The sequence below is a fragment of the Tachyglossus aculeatus genome, chromosome 1, assembly GCF_015852505.1.
Source record: "Tachyglossus aculeatus isolate mTacAcu1 chromosome 1, mTacAcu1.pri, whole genome shotgun sequence".
Lineage (NCBI taxonomy): Eukaryota > Metazoa > Chordata > Mammalia > Monotremata > Tachyglossidae > Tachyglossus > Tachyglossus aculeatus.
Window position 1 is genome coordinate 132,640,955 of NC_052066.1, and position 20,464 is coordinate 132,661,418.

At 45.2% G+C, this 20,464-nt stretch overlaps 1 protein-coding gene across 20 annotated transcripts in view; it reads left to right on the plus strand.

Annotated features, from left to right (window-relative positions):
* The window catches only part of DST (dystonin), a 520,502-nt gene that overhangs the window by 91,642 nt on the left and 408,396 nt on the right, over positions 1–20,464 (plus strand). For 13 of the 20 annotated variants that reach the window (XM_038771967.1, XM_038770518.1, XM_038770592.1 and 10 more), the window contains exon 4: positions 2,173–2,380. In XM_038771967.1, the coding sequence (XP_038627895.1) occupies positions 2,173–2,380 (208 nt within the window). Of the gene's footprint in view, positions 1–1,844; positions 2,000–2,172; positions 2,381–12,233; positions 12,340–20,464 lie in introns of those variants that run through there. The other 7 variants (XM_038772142.1, XM_038772053.1, XM_038771342.1 and 4 more) reach the window with 3 other exon arrangements.

Sequence of the window (20,464 nt, forward strand, 5' to 3'; positions counted from 1 at the left end):
ATTACATCCTTACAAAAGGAATATATGGAATCATTCTAGGAACAAAACAACAAAAGAAAACATAAGCCATTCCAGAGTCTCTAAGGGGGTCACCTCTCTAATTATCGAACAAAAATACAATCCCAGAGAGGGAGAAAAAGTTTCAAGATTATTTTCAAAGGAAAATGAAACACGTTGGTAATTGTATATACTGTTACTAATGTCATTGTCAACCATATTACACAGAAAATGTATTCAGTTTATTTATAATGTGCCCATGGTTTTGGGGCATCCAGAAACAGGCACAAGAAAGGAAGAAAAGTTAAATTTAATCTAGAAGTTAAATGAAAATTAAGAGCAACCATAAGACTACCTGCTTGGAAGTACCAGACTAAAAAAATAGTTCTTACCTCTATCAAAATGATGCTACTGATTATTTGGCTACGTAAAGATGTGAATGAGATGAACTAGACTGGTCCAGGGCTAGGAGCTCTATGGAGTATTCATTCATTCATTCATTCAATCATATTTATTGAGCGCTTACTGTGTGCAGAGCACTGTACTAAGCGCTTGGGAAGTACAAGTTGGCAACATATAGAGACGGTCCCTACCCAATAGTGGACTCACAGTCTAGAAGGGGGAGAAAGACAACAAAACAAAACATATTAACAAAATAAAATAAATAGAATAAATATGTACAAATAAAATAAATAGAGTAATAAATGCGTACAAACATATATACAGGTGCTGTGGGGAGGGGAAGGAGGTAAGGCCGGGGGGAGGGGGAAGGGGAGGAGGGGGAGAGGAAGGAGGGGGTTCAGTCTGGAGTATGAGTCACCTGCCCTTTTCAGTAATATTTGACTGCTTTGGGAACCTTTTATTGGTGAAACTGCCTTGACTTCATGGACAGCCCATGGTTTTACATAAATTGATTGTAAATGAATTTCTTGTTAGGAACCCTGGCTTCACGTTATGCAGACTATGCATCTTGAGTTGAAGGTCAGAAAGTAGAACTCAAGATGGGGAGATAAAGACTCCCTGCTTGATGCTTTATTTATGTTCCTGTCCTGAAGTTCCGATTGCAGCGGTTGTCCTTGTTATGTTAGTTAACCATCCGTTTTGGAAAAATAAACATAAACTAAGTGGCAAATTTCCCCAATAAACAAGAGACAACTAGCCGTCAGGCTGCATTTTCCTAGCTTGGGTAGTGTGACCCTGAAGATTTGTTCGTGATAGATGAACAGAGTACCAGCTTTTGGTCTAAAGTGCTTAGGCTAAAGGATCAAATTTCCCATTTCAGTGGGTAATGATTAGGAGCCCAGAAATGACACTGTTTCCTGCCACTGCACTGCATCATCCTTATTTACATTAACGGCAGCTGCTGCTTTTACTGTGCGTATCTGGAAGTTTAAACCATCAGAAAGATTTTAAACTGGTCTGAGATGCCTGTTTATGGAAGCCGAGTTGGCAGAGACTTCTAAAAAAGCAGGCTTTTGTGACTCTCTCCGTCTTGAGCTAAGCCTGTTCTGGGAAACGTTGCTTCCTCCTCCTTTGAGGTTGGAGGCATTTTTTTTTTCTGAGAACCTACGGCTATCAAAAAAGCCAGAGGGAGAAAGGCGATCAGATGATCAGGACTTTGAAGGAAGGAGACTTGAAAGGGTGTGGCTTCAGAAACATACATAAACAAAGAATCGACACCCTGCATCCCTGAGGGTTTTTTTTTTTTTCCTTTTTGATTTCGTGCCCGTTTTTGGTTTTTAAAACTTAGGAAAAAGAGTTGCGGTAATGAATTAACCAGCAGTCAAGTGGTAAAATCTTTCCTTTGTCCTGGTGGGGGAGCCAGCCGCTGTTGATTTGTAACCAGGAAGGTTGTTGCTTCTGGCTTCATTGTTGGGCAGGTCATTTGTGAGCCGGTTGCCTGACCGACTGCAGGCCACACACTTCTTCGGGATAAATCTTCCATGAATTTCTCCTGCCAGGATATCGCTTGTACGGTCTGAGCGCTCCTCAAGCCAAAATGGTGAGTCCTGTGTGTTTCCCCCCCCCTTTTTTTTCTTTAGTTTTCATTTGAATCTCCTCCAGCCGGCAGTGATGGCGAGGATGGACCAGTTGTGGGGCCCCTAGGTCTGGGTGGTTATTCATGCTCTCTCTCTCTTTCTCTCTCTATCTCTCTCTTTCTATCTCTCTCTCCAGAGCTCTGGCAACGCTTCTTACCGCTGCTCGATGTCTTCCTCGGCGGATTTTTCCGACGAAGATGATTTCAGCCAGAAGTCGGGCTCTGCCTCTCCAGCCCCGGGAGACACTCTTCCCTGGAACCTACCCAAACACGAGCGGTCCAAGAGGAAGATCCAAGGCGGCTCAGTGCTGGACCCCGCCGAGAGGGCCGTGCTCAGGATCGCAGGTAAAAGCAGTCGCCGGGTTAGGGATGGGAATGGGAATGGGAATGGGATCCCCCAGCCAGCCAGCCAGCCAGCCAGAAGTCCCCCGTGGAGCCTCAATTCCGTACGGAGCTAATGTACATCCCTTCTGCAGGTTGGTCGGGCCGAGGGGGAGGAGAGCCGAAATTGCCATGGAAAGATTTTTCTTTATTCATGTGCAGAGCTTCTTTTTTTTTTTTTACCTTTCCCACGTCTGTAGTCGTGACTAAGCTCTTCGGCCTGTCTTCTGGTTGGCTGAATCCAAGCATCCGAAATGCCGGAAAATATTTCCAGCCACCTGCATTAAACTTTCATGCCTAAACGCAAGTGCCAGGACGTGGGAATTTCGAAGCATCGATTTAGATGTCTCCCAGTCTTTTTTTTTTTTTTTGCCTCCTGTCCAGACAGTCCTGAGTGAGCATTTTTATTTGCCATTTCGGCCTCGAGGCATATGGCTGCGTAGAATAAACTGGGGTGGGTTTTTTTTTTGTGTGTGTGTGTATTGATGTCTGTTCCATGGCTTGTGGGGGCGGTCATCCAGATAATTTCTAGGTAAAATCCGACTCCGCGGCTTTTATGGCAGTACTGCGCGTCCATCTGTAAGGCCGCTTTGTCCCCATTCCCATTTGGGGGAAGCAGCGAAAGAGGCTTTGATTAATTAATGGGGGGAGGGAGTGCTGGTGTTTCTGTTCAGCCGGATCTGGTGTTGCCTTGCATTAGCGCTGCTACTAAACGAAACGGGGCCGAGAGCTTGTTTTACCCTGCTGAAAGGGGATAACAGTGTGTAAACGAATCCTGGGATCAGCAGGGTTTTTTTTTTTTTTTGGTGTTGCTCCTCACCCCGCCCCCAATAATTGCAAAGAAGGGTTTATAGGGGAGTGACAGTCGGGCAGGACTGTGTGTGGCCTGATGGCGCCTTCCCGAAGAGACCAAAGCATCTTTCGAAGGGGTGTCGAGGCAATCAGCCCTTCCCCCGTTTTCCCAATCCTCCCGCACCCCCTTCTGTCCCTTGATTTCTCACTTCCCCTCCCGTCCCCCCACTGCTTTTTTTACTGCTAGTTTCAGTCCTCGGCCGCAAGTACAATACAATGGTGGGACTTTCCCTGCCTCTAAGCCCAGTCCTGTAGGGAATTGGCCAAGCGAGTCCCCGCAGCTGGGATCCGGCAGCAACAGCCGCAGACCACAAGGGAGACAGGAAATCTGCCCCCTCCCCATCTTCCCATGGGACGTAGGAAAAACTGTCCAAAGCCAGCAGCTTTGTAAACCGTGTTACTGGGACAACCCCTGTTTCTGGGACAACAGCAGAAGTCCTGCTGGTCTTGAACTTCTGGCCTATGCCTCTTCCTTGGCTGGGAGGGAAGAGGGTGAAGGAAGAAAAGACAGAGTGAGAGAGGCTCTTTGTTTTGTTTTATGCTATTCATAAAGCGCTTACTATGTGGCAAGTGTGTTTTAAGCGCTGGGGTAGATAGAAGTTTATCAGACTGGCCCACGTGGGGCTCACAGTCTAAGTAGGAGGGAATAGGATATAATCCCCATTTTACAGTTGAGGAAACCGAGGCGTAGAGAAGTGAAGTAACTTGCCCAAGGTCACACAGCTTGCAATTGGCAGACCCGGCATTAAAATCCAGGCCTATGCTCTTTCCACTAGGCCACACTGCAGGAGAGGCTGGTAAAATCCAGGGCAAGGAATGGAAGTACCATTCCCAGCTTTAGTGAGCAGCCCTCCATGAGAGGTTAGTCACTCAGGGTTGAGTCATTTCCCAGCACAATCCTGCTGTCTAGATCTGAGGCAGGAGGAACAAGGGCGCTGCTGTTGATGCCAGATGGAGAGCCCAGGAAAGGAAGGGAAACAAGGAGATGGAGCAGAGAGCAGCAGACTACAGTAAAGAGACAGGTCAAAAGCTTAGTGAGCAGCCTGCTGTTTGCACACATTATTGGAGGTCTTGAAAGTCTTGAGGATTGGTGGGGCATTCACTGGGTTTTTATTATTAAGGCAACTAGTGAGGAGATGGTAAGCCACAGGAGGGATAAAAGGAAACTGTGTCGATTTGATAACTAATGTGCATAAAGCAGTAAGAGCTGCAGTAAGATGTAGTAGTTGTGGTCTCAGTGCTTACTACTTGCCAGTCGCTACTCTGGGGTAGATACAGTATAAGCTGATTGGACCCCGTCTTGCCCCACATGGGGTTCACAGTTCAAGAGGGTGGAAGAACAGGTATTTAATTCCCATTCTACAGATGAAAAAACTAGGACACACAGAAGTTTGAATAACTTGCTTGGATCACACAGCAGGAAATCGGTGGAATTGGGCTTGGAGTCTAGGTCTTGGAGTCCAAATCTTCTGATTCCCAAGCCCATGAGAAGCAGCGTGGTTCAGTGGAAAGAGCACGGACTTGGGAATCAGAGGTCGTGGGTTCTAATTCCGACTCCTCCACTTATCAGCTGTGTAACTTTGGGCAATTCACTTACCTTCTCTGTGCCTCAGTTCCCTCATCTGTAAAATAGGGATTAAGACTGTGAGCCCCACGTGTGACAACCTTGATTACCTTGTATCCCCCCAGTGCTTAGAACGGTGCTTGGCACATAGTAAGCGCGTAACAAATACCAACATTATTATTATGTGCTTTCAATTAGACCATTCTAATTCTGGTGGCTAATGTGTGTGGTAGTTGCAGAAGGAAGAAACATGGGGAGTATGGACACTGACCCTATTTCAGTGCTTTTCAACTAGAGAAGTGACATGGCCTAGTGGATGGAGCATGGGCCTGGGATTCCGAACCACCTCCGTTCTAATCCAGGCTCTGCCAGTTGTCTGCTGTGTGAATTTGGGCAAGTCACTTCACTTCTCTTTGCCTCAGTTACCTCACCTGTAAAATGGGGCTTAATACTGTGTGTTCCATGTGGGACATGGACTGTATCCAACCTTATCAGCTTGTATCTACCTCAGGGTTTAGTACAGTGCCTGGCACATAGAAAAGGCGTAACAAATGCCATCAAAAACAAACTAGTATCCAAACAATCAGTAGTACTTTATACCAGCTAGGTTCAAGCATTTTGCTTAAACACTGTAGTTTCACACTCAGAATGAGGATGATAAAATAATAATTTTGGTATTTGTAAAGTGCTTAATGTTTGCCAGGCACTCTACTAAGTGCTGGTGTGGATACAAGCATATCAGGTTGGACACAGTCCCTGTCCCATGTGGGGCTCACAGTCTCAATGTACATGCTTTCTTCCTTGCTTTTGATTTCTAATGTAAAAGAGTGGTTGTACTGTTTAAAGTTTGGTTTAGGTGTTGATTTAGTTCTTGATTACAGGCCTATCAGTGGTCTTTCCCCACCCTCTACCCACTTTCATCTGTCTGGCCTCAGGTGAAAAGAGAGAGATGGTGGTGTCAGTGCTTATTGGAAGTGTATGGCACATGGGGCTGTGTGACCTTAAGGCCCCTTCCTCACTCCTCTTACATGACCCTGGTTCAAGTCCTCATTCACCATCAGCTGATGGATGGCCTCCTTAACTTCAGTCTCTTTTCCTTCTGTCTGTTTTACCTGCAGCTGCACATATCCTGCTTTGGACCACTTCCCTCTCAAAAATCTCCAAATATTTTTTCTCATAAAAAAATCCCAAACTCTAGATCTTCACCATCAGCAACATATATAGAGCCAACCGTGCACAGAGCACTGAACTGGACATTTGGGAACATACAAAAAAAGTGAAAGACGTGGTCTTTGGTCTCAAGAAGTGTATAGTCTAATGGGCAAGCTTCAAAAACCCTACTGAGAGCTCACCTCCTCCAGGAGGCCTTCCCAGACTGAGCCCCCTTTTTCCTCTCCTCCTCCCCATCTGCCCCGCCCTACCTCCTTCCCCTCCCCACAGAATCTGTATATATGTTTGTACAGATTTATTACTCTATTTTACTTGTACATATTTACTATTCTATTTATTTTGTTAATGATGTGCATTTAGCTTTAATTCTGTTTGTTCTGACGACTTGACACCTGTCCACATGTTTTGTTTTGTTGTCTGTTTCCTCCTTCTAGACTGAGAGCCCGTTGTTGGGTAGGGACCATCCCTATATGTTGCCAACTTGTACTTCCCAAGCACTTAGTACAGTGCTCTGCACACAGTAAGTGCTCAATAAATACGACTGAATGAATGAATGAAAGAATCTCCATCAACTTGATTCCCTCTTGCCGATCTGCTCTCCTCTCTCATTACCTCCCAACTCTTGTTCTTCTTCCCTGGCAGTAACTCGGACTGTGGCTAACCTAATTATCACACAACCTGCCCTCTTGGGCTAAATCACGTTCCTCTCCTTCTTTAAACACCTTCTAAAAGGCCTCCCTCTCAAGGTTTTCCCTGTTTGATCTTGCTACTTCCTCGGCCATCTCTGCACTCTTGTACACTTATCTACGTATTGATTGATTTATTCTTATCCTTGATATTTATATCTGCTTTTGCACTCAGCTCTAATATATTATTAGCTCTTCTTCCCCATTAGATTGCAAGCATTCAATAGTATTTATAGAGCACTGACTCTGTGCAGAACACTGTACTAAACGCTTGGGAAAGTAAGTTCCTTGAGGGCAGGTATCACCTCTTACACTTCCAAGTGTCCTCCAAAAGCCCAGTGCAGTACTCGACACACTGGAAGTACTTAAGTGTTGGTAAAGTGAGAGTGTTCTGAATTTTAAAAAGGTTGATAAGCGTTGCTGTAATATATTCTGATGTATGAGATAACATCTTTGAACTGTGTGTGGGCAGGGATTCATTCATTCAGTTGTATTTATTGAGCGCTTACTGTGTGCAGAGCACTGTATTAAGCACTTGGGAAGTACAAATCAGAAACATATAGAGACAGTCCCTACCCAACAACAGGCTCACAGTCTAGAAGGGGGCGACAGACAACAAAACAAAACAACCTCAGCCCCAACAGCATCGTCTCTGTTGCTGACTTGTACTTTCCAAGTTCTTAGTACAGTGCTCAGCGCACACTAAGTGTTCAATAAAAATGACTGAATGAATAAACTGTGCCCTGCAGGTGCATGACTTGGTGTTTTGGTGGGCTAGCAAGGAAGATGTATTCCTGAGGTGGGGATCCTCTGGGAAAACTTCCTGCTCTGGTCCTCTTAAATTGGAACTGGGGAACTAGGTAGGTCCATTCAATCAATCAATGATATTTGAGCATTTACTGTGGACAAAGCACAATTCAACAGAGTTTGTAGATGGGAACCCTACCTACAAGGAACTTACAGTCTACAAAGGAGAGAGATGAATAACACCTATCTAATCATTACCGTGTTAGATAAAATATGGCTTCTACCCTCAAGAAGATTGCAACCTCTGTAAGGGAGAAAAAACAAGATATGAATGCAAATCACTGTTGACAACACCACCATCCTCTCTGTCTTACAAACCTACATTCATGGCATTATCTTCAATTCATCTCTCTTCTTCAACCTGCATATTCAGTCAGTCACCAGATCCTGCCGATTCAGTGTTCCCATCTCTAGAATCCACCCCTTCCTTTCTGTGCAATAACATAATAAACTTCTATTATGCTGGTCCAAGCACTTAGCACTTGTCATATCTCATATCAAATACAGCTTCCTTGCTGACCTGTTCCCTCGGTCCTTTTCCCCTTCCAGTCCTCCCTACTTCACTTCACTGCTGCATTATTTTTGTAAAAATAGAAAATAAATCATTCTGAGCACATTTCTCCCCTACCCACTCCTCAACCCCCCGCCACCCCCCCAATGATTACTCATTCATCTCTGCATCAAGCAAAAACTCCTTACCATTGGCTTTAAGGCATTCAACCAGCTCTCTACTTCTGTTTATCATTGCTCTCCTCCAGGAACAACCCAGCCAGCATACTTCCCTTCCCTAATACCACCCTAATTGCTGTGTCTCTTTCTTAACTCGCTTACTATTGGTCCCTTGATCACACCCTCCCTCTTGCTCGGAACTCTCTCCCCCTTCTTATCTGACAGCCTACCACTCTCTCAGTCTTCAAAACCCTGCTAAAATCCCATCCCCTCCAGGAAGCCTCTCTGACTAATCTTTCATCTCCCCACTCTATTTATCACTCCCTGCTACGCCATCTTTGCTTTTGAGCCCATACATACATAGACTATGAGCCTGTTGTTGGGTAGGCACTGTCTCTGTATGTTGCCGACTTGTACTTCCCAAGTGGTTAGTACAGTGCTCTGCACACAGTAAGCACTCAATAAATACGATTGAATGAATGGGTGAATAAGCACTGAGGCACCCCCCCACCCCGATCATTTATATTTTCAAAACTTGGTCCCCCTGTCACCTGTCTTTATAATTTATTTTCATGCCTGTATCCCCTCCTTGACTGTAAATTCCTCGAGGACAGGGATCACATCTACTTTACTGTAATAATAGTTATTAAGTGCTGTGTGCAGAACTCTAAGTGCTGGGGAAGAATGTACAGGTGGAAATCAGACAGGCTCCCTGTCCCCTCAGAAGGCTCACAATCTAATAATGAAATGGAGGTGAGGGGATTGAGGACAGGTACGTGAGGAGAGATGACATGAAAATCCTAAAACAACATAAAGACAAAACAAAGATTAGTAGGGTACTGTGGCTAGAGGAACAGAATTTCAGGCTCCTCAAGTCTCCATCTACAGCCACAGCTGCAGCCATGGTGGCCACTACATTAGCAGCTCCACAGCCTTCACGAGGTTTGGGATGGGGGGCGGGGAGAAGGGGGTGGGCGGAGGAGGGGTGGCATCATTTTGCGGCTGCCTGTTTTCATTCTGCCGGGATGGTGTGAGACAGGTTGGGATGGAGGTTTCTCGGGAGAGCCAGTACTGGATTCCAGGGAGGCAGCGATGTGGTCCAGTAGAGGAAGGCACGGAGGACTTTAGGAGCTATGTTTGGGAGGCGGCAGGTACCTGGAGGAGTCATGCAGCCATGTGGTGGAGAGAGAGGCACGGTGAAAGCCCAGGAATGCCCTAAATCCACTTGGCTGGAGACCTACCTTACGCTCTCAATGCCCTAAATCCACGTGTTCTGATGATGATGGTATTGGTTTAGCGCTTACTACGTGTCAAGCTCTGTTCTAAGTGCTGAGGTAGATACAAGCTAATCAGATTGGACATAGTCCCTGTCCCACGTGGGGCTCACAGTCTCAATCCCAATTTTACAAATGAGGTAAGTGAGGCACAGAGAAGTGAAGTGACTTGCCCAAGGTCACACAGCAAACAAGTGGCGGAGCTGGTATAAGAACCCTGGTCCTCCTGTCTTCCAGGTCTGTGCTCTATCTACTAGACCATGCTGCTTCCCTGTTCTGCAATCAGTAAGTGCTCAAATACTGTCGATCGATTTATGTACCCCGCTAAGTGATGATGGGAAGTTGAGTCATAGTAATGGAGTGGTATCAATCAATGGTATTTGAGTGCGTACTGTGGGCAGAGCAGTGTACTAAGTGCTTGAACACTGTGCTCTGAGGGAAGCAGCTAGGTGTAGTGGATAGAGCATGGGCCTGGGAGTCAGACGGTCCTGGGTTCTAATCCTGGCTCCACCACTTGTCTCTGTGTGACCTTGGGCAAATCGCTTCACTTCTTTGTGCCCCAGTTACCTCATCTGGAAAATGAGGATTGAGCCCATGAGCCCCGACAGGGGACCGGGACTGTGTCCGACGTGTGGCTCAGTGGAAAGAACCCGGGCTTGGGAGTCAGAAGTTGTGGGTTATAATAATAATAATAATGGCATTTATTAAGCACTTACTATGTGCAAAGCACTGTTCTAAGCACTGGGGAGGTTACAAAGTGATTAGGTTGCCCCACGGGGGGCAGATGAGTGAACTTAGGCCCAGAGAAGTTGTGACTTGCCCAAAGTCACACAGCTGACAATTGGCGGAGCAGGGATTTGAACCCATGACCTCTGACTCCAAAGCATGGGCTCTTTCCATTGAGCCACGCTGATTCTAATCCCGGTTTCACCATTTGTCAGCCATGTGACTTTGGGCAAGTCACTTCACTTCTCTGTGCCTCAGTTCCCTCATCTGTAAAATGGGGATTAAGATTTGTGAGCCCCACATGGGACCACCTGATCCCCTTGAATCCCCACAGCACTTAGAACAGTGCTTTGCATATAGTAAGCGCTTCACAAAAGCCATCGTCATCATTATTATTATTTCTATCCACCTCAGTGCTTAATACAGTGCCTGGCACATAGCAAGTGCTTAACAAATATTATGACTAAGAGCTGGTATATAGGGAGAAAGATCAAAGGTAATGGAGAAAAAAGGAAAGTTGAGAAGGTCTGTGCTTTTCTTGTGCATTATGAGATGCTTTCCGAATACGGGCCAGAAGGGCAGAATTTAGCACTGGTACAGGCCAGGTCTTAGTGTCAAAAACGTGATCTGTCTGATAAACACAGCCATACTTCTGGTGCCATCTAGGGGTTTAATTATTTTTGGCTACAGATTTTAATAGCCACTGGGCGGGGACGGGGAGCTAGGCTACAGACATGGAATAAGCTGGATTTTCTTATGAGGCAGGGATGGAAGATTCCGGGAAGGGAGCCACTTGAGATCATATCACCAGCACAGCATTGCCTGTCCCCACCCCTAAAGGCCTCATCGCCGAAGTGTACAGCGGGCTAGGTGGGCCTTCAAACTGGGCGAGGAGCCAGTAAATATTCCAGTTTTAGGGGAGGAATATTTAAGAAACGAATCCATTTCCCAGCCGTGGGGGATCGGGGGGCTGTAGGAAATGAGGGAATATGGGGTGGGGGTTAGCAATAGGGAACGGGGAGGCATATTTAAGAAACGAATCCATTTCCCAGCCGTAGGGGATCGGGGGGCTGTAGGAAATGAGGGAATATGGGGTGGGGGTTAGCAATAGGGAACGGGGAGGAATATTTAAGAAACGAATCCATTTCCCAGTCGTAGGGGATCGGGGGGCTGTAGGAAATGAGGGAATATGGGGTGGGGGTTCGCAATAGGGAACGGGGAGGAATAAAAAATCCAGAGGTGGAGACGAAGAAACAGGAGAGAAGCTGGAGGAGGCAGTTGGCTGCGGCGTTTAGTGGGGACAGGGGGTGGGGTGTGAGCCTGGAAAAACGCAGCAGCCCCTCGGGCTCAATGGGTGACAATGGGACGGGGGTTGGAGATTTAGTACAGTGCTCTGCACACAATAAATAAGCGCTCAATAAATACGATTGAAGGAACGGATGGAGACGCAGGGAGGGAGGATGTGGGCGCTCCGGCCTGCGGTGCCACCTGCAGAGCCCGCCCCTCCTCCTGCGCCTCCCCTCCCTGGGGGCGCCTGCTGCGCGTTATATCGAGAGTTCGTGTTGCGGGAGGGGCGGGGCTTTGGTCCCTCTGGTGGGCTCCCGCTGCGGTGCTGGGGGGGAGGGAGCCCCGCCTGACCCCTCGGGCAGCTGCGGCCAGGAAATGCGGCACAGACCGAGCTCGTTTGCAGCCGTTGCAGCAGCGCCGCAGGGCGTCGAGGGAAACCGGGCCGGGCCAGACCGGGGCGGAGGGGGTGGGGGGGGGTCATCATCATCATCAATCGTATTTATTGAGCGCTTACTACGTGCAGAGCACTGTACCGGCTCGGGGCCCGCAAAAAGGGGGCGGGGCCCGGACAAAAGGGGGCGGGGCCTGTGCGGGGGAGCGCTGCGATTGGAGGCGCGCCGCTCAGTGTATCCGGGTTGGGGCAATCAGCGCGCTTCCTCTGACAGCTGCAGCTGTCCGGCCCCGCCCCTCTCCGTCGGCCCCGGCAGCAGCCGGCTGTCCGGGCCTTTCTCTCTGTCGTTGTCTCTGTCTCTCTCCCCCCCCTCTCGGGCCCGGCCCGCGGCCCGCCGGGCCTGACCATGGCCGGCTACCTGTCCCCGGCCGCCTACCTCTATGCCGAGGAGCAGGAGTACCTCCAGGCCTACGAAGATGTGCTGGAGCGATACAAAGGTAACCGGCATGAGCCCACTCTTTTACACTGTGAGCCCACTGTTGGGTAGGGACTGTCTCTCTATGTCGCCAGATTGGACTTCCCAAGCGCTTAGTACAGTGCTCTGCGCACAGGAAGCGCTCAATAAATACGATTGATGAGGACCGGCGCCTAACGGGACCCGCGGGGGCGGGCGTGGGCACAAAGCAGGTGCCCGGAGCAGCCCCGCGGATCTGCCGGCTGCGGGGGCCGTAGCGACATGATTAACATATCATAACGCACAGACCTTATCAATTTTCCTTTTTTCTCCATTATCTTTAATAATAATAATAATAGTGGCATGTATTAAGCGCTTACTATCATCATCAATCGTGTTTATTGAGCGCTTACTGTGTGCAGAGCACCGTGCTAAGCGCTTGGGAAGTACAAGTTGGCAACATATAGAGACAGTCCCTACCCAATAGTGGGCTCACAGTCTACTATGTGCAAAGCACTGTTGTAAGCGCAGGGGAGGTTACCAGGTGATCAGGTGGGCCCACGGGGGGGCTCACAGTCTTAATCCCCATTTTTACAGATGGGGTAACTGAGGCACAGAGAAGTTAAGTGACTTGCCCAGAGTCACACAGCCGACAAGCGGCGGAGTCGGGATTTGAACCCATGACGTCTGACTCCAAAGCCCGTCCTTTTTAATGATAATAATGGCATTTATTAAGCGCCTACTATGTGCAAAGCACTGTTCTAAGCGCTGGACTCCACTGAGCCACGCTTCCCATATACCAGCTCTTAGTCATAATAGTCATATTGGTGAAGCACTTACTAAGTGCCAGGCACTGTATTAAGCGCTTCCAAAGAGTGTGTTTTTCTACTGCTACGCCGCCGAGCCTTCGCTAACGCTCTTAAATAATAATGATGGTATTTGCTAAGCGCTTAGTATGTGCCGAGCACTGTCCTTATCAGTCTGCCTTCATGTTCAGATCTCTCCATCCCCTGTATATATGTTTGTCCATATTTATTACTCTATTTTACTTGTACATATTTATTCTATTTATTTTATTTTGTTGATATGTTTTGCTTTGTTGTCTGTCTCCCCCTTCTAGACTGTGAGCCCGTTGTTGGGTAGGGACCGTCTCTAGATGTTGTCAACTTGTACTTCCTAAGCGCTTAGTACAGTGCTCTGCACACAGCGCTCAATAAATGCGATTGAATGAATGAATGTCGTTTTCCTCTGGGCGCGGGGATTTCGCTGATTTGGCTAAACAATCCCATTGCATTTACTCCAGACCTTGGTGTAGCTCCCTTGACGGGTTGGGTGGGGATGTCCGGGTGTTCATGCTAGAGGAGCGAACCTCTCGGGTGGCAAATATTCCCATTTTTTTCATGTCAGGCCATTAAAGAGTGTTTTGATCCTCAAACACATTTTATTTTAAAGTATTTCATGTTGCCCTTTTCGCTGGTACCCTATCGAAGCGACTTGATATAATGTCTGAAACTCGGTTATCTCAAACGTCTGTGATTTTTTTCTCACCAATATTCCTATCTTACCCCCAGAAAAATAAAGCAGTGTTGTAACATCTTTAAGTGCTTGAAGTGTGAAGTCAAGTAATGAAAAAAATCCGTTCAATCTAGGAATCGAACATTCCGTCCTATGCGTAAGAGTTGCAGCATCTTTGAATGTGTTGTTTTAATTCTTAAAATACTCAGGATTGCTCCGCACACAGTAAGCGCTTAATAAATACGACCGACAAAATGAATGAAGAGGTGGGGTGCATATGGTTTGCAGATTGTAATAATTACAAGGGTTTTTGCCATGTAACTTTCACTGGTTTCACGGCGATTATAAGCAACTGTATGAAAATATCATCAGTCATATTCTAGAGGATAAAAGAAAAACTAAAATGAAAAATATTCCCGTGTGCAGGATTTCAACACACGTTTTACACCTGTGCACTTGTTCTCCATAAGAAATTTCCTGGCATGCGTAAATGGTAATGATTCCTTTGTGTTGAGGGTATTGTGTTAGTGCAGCCCCTATACACGTGCAGCAACATTTTGGACTAAAGCGCATTAGAACATTTCTATGAAAGATAACGTAGTGTCAATGCAGGATTTGCATTTTGGATGAATATTTTTCATAACCTTCTAAAATACAGAATTTTATTTTCCAAAACCCCAAGGCCCTCGAATGAAGAATTCAAGAATTCATTTGTTCTATCTTGTAAATTCTGTAGGTGAAGCATTTAGTTTGTAACATGAACAAATTAAAGTTTTGATTAGAATATGCTCTATTGAGCTTCAGCCCAAAACAAACTCATTATATGATATGGTTCTTGAAAATAAAGGTGCGTAAATGATGCCTGTTTAACTTTACCTGAATTAGTGGACATTGCTTTGTAGTGTTTTGGAAGAGTTTAAGGAAAATACCTCATTGGAATTTTCCTTGCATTTTAACGATCAGAGCGGTGTGCATTATATTCATTCAAGTATAATCCTGCAAGTTGCACAATAAAATATCTCATTCATTTTTCATTTTCGAAAAAAAAGCAACACCTTTTTCATCTGAACTTGGATGGTCAGTTTTACTCTGATTACATTTATGCAGCGAGAAGAAGCCTAAAAATTTTGACTACTGTTAAGCATTGAAATGCAGAGACCTGGAAAATACATTATTTCCAATGTTTTTTCAAGCTGGTTATGATTTCCCATCAGTGTCCCAGTAGTATGACTTCACCGAAGGGTTTGTTATTCTTGATGACTTACTATGGGAGCTGATCTAATCAGAAAAGAATTGTGTGCTTTGACTAGGGAGTGCCAGTTCTCTAAACTTTGCAAATGCAGTTGCTGATTTTCTGAAACATATATTGTATGAGAGATCCTAACTTTCCATTTCAGTTGCTACAATCTTGATTATTTTTTGTTTTTGACATAGCTCGTTGGTGACGGAGTTTACATACTGCAGTCCTCTCTGATGTTTTTGGACTGCCAAGTTATCTTATGCCCCAGCTGTTGAATGGTGAAAATTGGTAGAGTCAGCTGAAGCATATTTACTATCTGCCTGTCAAAGGAGACTTAGAAATGTGTGACTCCGCAAGGTTCAGAATGATGGCTTTTGGATTTTTAAGTTAGGGATTTAATGAATCCATATTGCTCCTGTTTACTATTTTCAGATGGTCCAAATGTCCATAAGTCAGGAACACCTCAAAAATGTAAACACTCTAGCGATGTAACTTAAGTATTTGTAAGGGTGTCTTCTCATACTGTCAGCTGTCTGACTGTGAAAAATAATTAGGGAACTGTTTGCTGAAGGGGGGGGAGAACAAAGGAGAAGTTTTGCTGTGGAGAAGGAAACCAACCATTTTCTGATTCTGGATTCAGTCTTGATCCCATAATTCCAATTCACAGACAGAATCACTAAGTCCTTCTGATGAAAAGCAAAATTGCATTACTTCAGCCAGAACCAAAATCAGATGGAATAAAATCAGTTTTTCATGAGGAAAAAAATTGCTTTTGTTGTTATTTACACTAGGAGTTGTCAAGGGCAATGTTTTGCTTTCTGCAATGAATTATCCTTTGCATTTGTTGTAGAACATAAAATATTTTAGTCTTTGTTCTAGTGCGGTAAAGGAGCCTTTGAAGGATATGTACAGAGACAAAAGCTATATGATCAAAGTAGGCTATAACAATGTATTATGTAAGCCATGAAAAATAATTAGATAAATGCAATTTCTTGATTTTAACACGCAAGTGTTAGACTGGCTAAATTTTGTGTTCTTCCCCTCTCATGTTTTAATAATAAGAATTATCATGGCATTTGTTAAGCCTTTACTATGTACCAGGCCCTGTATTAAGCACTGGGGTGGATACAAGCAAATCAGGTTGGATCCCATCCCTGTCCCTCATGGAGCTCACAGTCTTAATACCCATTTTACAGATGAGGGAAATGAGGAACAGAGAGGCTAAGTGACTTGTCCAGGGTCATACAGCAAACAAGTAAGTGGTCAAGCTCGGATTAGACTGGAGGTTGTTCTGACACCCAGGCCCATGCTCTCTATCCACTAGGCCATGCTGCTTTTGAATTGCATTAGTAATTGTGGTTATAATAATAATTGTGGTATTGGTTAAGCATTTACTATGTGCCAGGCACTGTACTGAGCGCTGGGGTGGATTGAAACAAATAGGGTTGGGCATGGTCCCTGTCCCATGTGGGACACACAGTCTCAATCTCCATTTTGCAGATGAGGTAACTGAGGCACAGAGAAGTGAAATGAATTTACCAAAGTCACACAGCAGACAAGTGGCAGAGCAGGGATTAGAACCCATGACCCTCTGACTCCTAGGCCTGTGCTCTTTCCACTGTGCCATGCTGCTTCTCCAGTTATGATATGGTCAGTACAATTATCTATCTATAAATCATAGCTTATCAATAAAGCACAGTGTGACAGATGGATTTAATTTTTTGCAACCAAAATTGCAGTAGAACTAACTTTATCAAACTCTCACAAGGTCTCCACCGTCAATGAAAAGTAGAAGATTGAGGTAATTATACATTTGATTAACTGTGTTTTTATTTAGCTAATTGCAGACTTTGGGTGCTTAAAGTCATTTAGGCCATTTCCTCGACTCTCACTTCTTGTTGTGTACATCTATTATATTGTCAATTCCCTAGTCCCTAGTACAGTTCTGTACACATAGACTTACAAAAAAACAAAAACAGACTGATGTCATCATTATTCAGCACCATTGATAACCCTCTGGATAGCTTGGTCAAGTGTCAGTTAGTCAGCCAATCATATTTGAGTAGTTACTGTGTGCAGAGCACTGTACTAAGTTCTGGGGAGAGTATATTATATCAATAAACAGACACATTCCCTGCTCACAATGAGCTTACAGTCTTGAGGGGGAGGCAGAACTTAATATAAATTAAATGAATTATGGACAAGTACATAAGTGCTGTGGGGAAGTGCTTGGTGTCCTACTAGGTACTTAATTTGTATAGCATTTTTGGCTGCACACACATATTTCAGGTGACTTTGCAACTGAATCTGGAAGAAATAGCCATGCATTGTTGGGCAGAGTGATATGCATTCAGATTATTTTATCTTCTCATTTCTTTACCCCCCCCCAGTGTAAGCTTTTGAAGGGCAGAAATCATGTCTATTTATTGTATTCTCCCAAGTGCTTAGTACATTGCCTTGCACCTAGGCTTTCAATAAATACTATTCATATTTTTGCAACCAAAGTGCAGTGGGAGGCTTATCAGTTATTTAGTAAATTTGGACGCTGTAGATAGCTTTAATTTATTGCACTGATTGTTTCAACAGCCACAATTCATTGGATAATTGCTACACTCCATTTACTTTGGTTGTACTCCTATTGCCCCAGGTAGAATAAAAATAATCAAACTTTTTTTGATGGCTAAATTAAATACAACAGATGTTTACTTAATCAACTTTTAAAATTTTACTTCATCAAATTGAAACTCCCCTTCCTCCCAGTCAGTCTATACGTCTATAGTGTATGTTAATTAATACCATTGATTGGTTAGTAAAATACCTGAAATGAGCTTTGGGTTTTGTTTTTTTTTGTCTGTTGTTGGCATGTGGACCCCCTGAAATCCTGCTCTAAACAGTGTTGGAAAAGTAATAAGCCTTTTGTCTTGCCCATAGCCAGAGCTGTTAGGAAGCAGTGTGGCCTGCAGGGGCCTGGGAGTTGGAGGATCTGGATTCTAATTCTGACTCCTCCACTTGCCTGGTATGTAACCAGCAATTGCGTGGCTCAATGGAAAGAGCACGGGCTTGGGAGTCAGAGGTCATGGGTTCAAATTCCAGCTCTGCCAATTGTCAGCTATGTGACTTTGGGCAAGTCACTTCACTTCTCTGGGCCTCAGTTACCTCATCTGTAAAATGGGGATTAAAACTGTGAGCCCCCTGTGGGACAACCTGATCACCTTGTATCGTCCCTTGCACTTAGAACAGTGCTTTGCACATAGTAAGCGCTTAACAAATGCCATTATTATTATTATTATTTTGTGCTTCAGTCTCCTCATCTGTAAAATGGGCACTCAATGCCTGTTCACCCTTCCCTTTACATTGTGAGCCCATGTAGGACAACGACTGTGTCTGACCTCTGTTTATCTTGTATCTATCCCAGCAGTTGCTGCAGTGCTTGGAATATTGAAAATGCTTAGCAAATGCTTTTATTATTTTAGAAAAGGTCAGGGTACCCAGAAATAGGATTTTTAAAAAATCCCCCAAGCCTATATATGTAACATGTTGTCCCAATAATGTTGTCTTCAAAGTGGGGTGGGAGATGTAACTGTGTCCTTGATGAAGCAGCATGGTATAATGGATAGAACATGGGCTTGGGAGTCAGAAAGTCATGGGTTCCAGTCCCAGCTCCGCCACGTCTGCTGTGTGACATTGGGCAAGTCACCTCACTTCTCTGTGCCTGTTACCTCATCTGCAAAATGGGGATTGAGACTGTGAGCCCCACATGGGACAGGGACTGTGTCCAACCCTATTTGCTTCTATCCACCCCTCTACTTAGTACATTGCCTGGCATTGAGTTAGTGCTTAACAAATAGCATTATTATTATTAGTATGAGGTCCCTCTGCGGTAATCTAAAAAGGAACTTCAGGTTACTGACACAAGTTGCCTCACAGTGACTTGGAGAAACAGCTTTCCACCAAGTGGTATTGGCTGTGCCACAGAGGCCTGATGCAGGGTACCGTTTCAGCTTGCACCTCTGGACAATCGTGGCAACAGCTGTGCTGCGGCAGGGGCAATGAAGGTCGTAGTGTAGGCTGGCTCCATATGGTGCCCCACTTACTGCCCTCCCCTCTTCTGGTTTTGGGACTTACTCAGGGCTAAGGTTATAGATGAAAACAATGATTATGCATTTTATAAGAATGTTTTTAACCTTTTCCTAACTTAATGGATTTTTTTCTTACTTTGCTCTCCTTTTAAGGTGAGGTCCTAAAATTCAGAGGTACTGAGTTTAGTACAGTGCTTTGCACACATTAAGCGCTCAATAAATACGATTGAAAGAATGAATGAATGAGCTTTCTGGCAGCATGGGGACAGGGCCACTAGGGTAGAGAGAAAGGAAAGAGGTAAAGAGGGAGGGACAAAGGGAATGACACTTCTTTGTTTTCTACTTCTCAAGCGCTTTAATACAGTACATTGCATCAGGTGAACACTCAAATACTGATACTATTGTATGGGCAGCAGAGCAAAGGGAAGCTCTTATCTGCTCCGGGTGGAGACATGGTCCAGGACAGGCCAGTTTATTCAGGACCAACTTTGCTGCTTCTGCCCCGTTTGCGAAAGAGGGCAGGGATTGCATCTACCAACTCTTAGTGCAGTGCTTCGCACACAGTAAGTGCTCAATCAAGAGAGCAGCATCACCTGGTGGATAGAGCACGGGTCTGGGAGCCCGAGGGCCTGGGTTATAATTCTGTCTCCACCACTTGTCTGTTTTCTGACCTTGAGCAAGTAAATTCATTTCTCTGTGCTCCAGTTACCTCACCTGTAAAATAGGGATTAAGACTGTGAGCCCCGCATGAGGCATGGACTGTGTCCAATCTGTTAACTTGTATCTATTCCCATACTTGATGCCTTATCGTGGCAGGAGAGTTTACATACTCTGAGGAAGCTTAGAACTGTGCCTTATAAGGTTACCCATATGGAAAGGTCTAAGCTGAAGCATCAGATAAAGTCGATTCACCTGTGCTGGACAGCCGTGGCATGGGAAAGAGTCAAAGGCGGATGATCAAGTGATCAAAGTGTTGATCAAAGACAACAGCAGAGACTCAAGTTTTTACTGCGTGGAAGAAGGCCATGGTAGACCACTTGCATATCTTTACCAAGAAAACTCTGTGGATCCACATACCAGAATGACCTTATGACAGAAGTTGGGATGTTCTGAAGAGGGTGTGTCCGTGGAGTTGCTGTGGGTCAGAAATGACTCGACGGCATTTGAAGAAGAAGAACCCCCAGCACTTAATCAGTCAATCGTATTTATTGAGCGCTTACTGTGTGCAGAGCACTGTACTAAGCGCTTGGGAAGTACAAGCTGGCAACATATAGAGACAGTCCCTACCCAACAGTGGGCTAACAGTCTAGAAGGGGGAGACAGAACAAAACCAA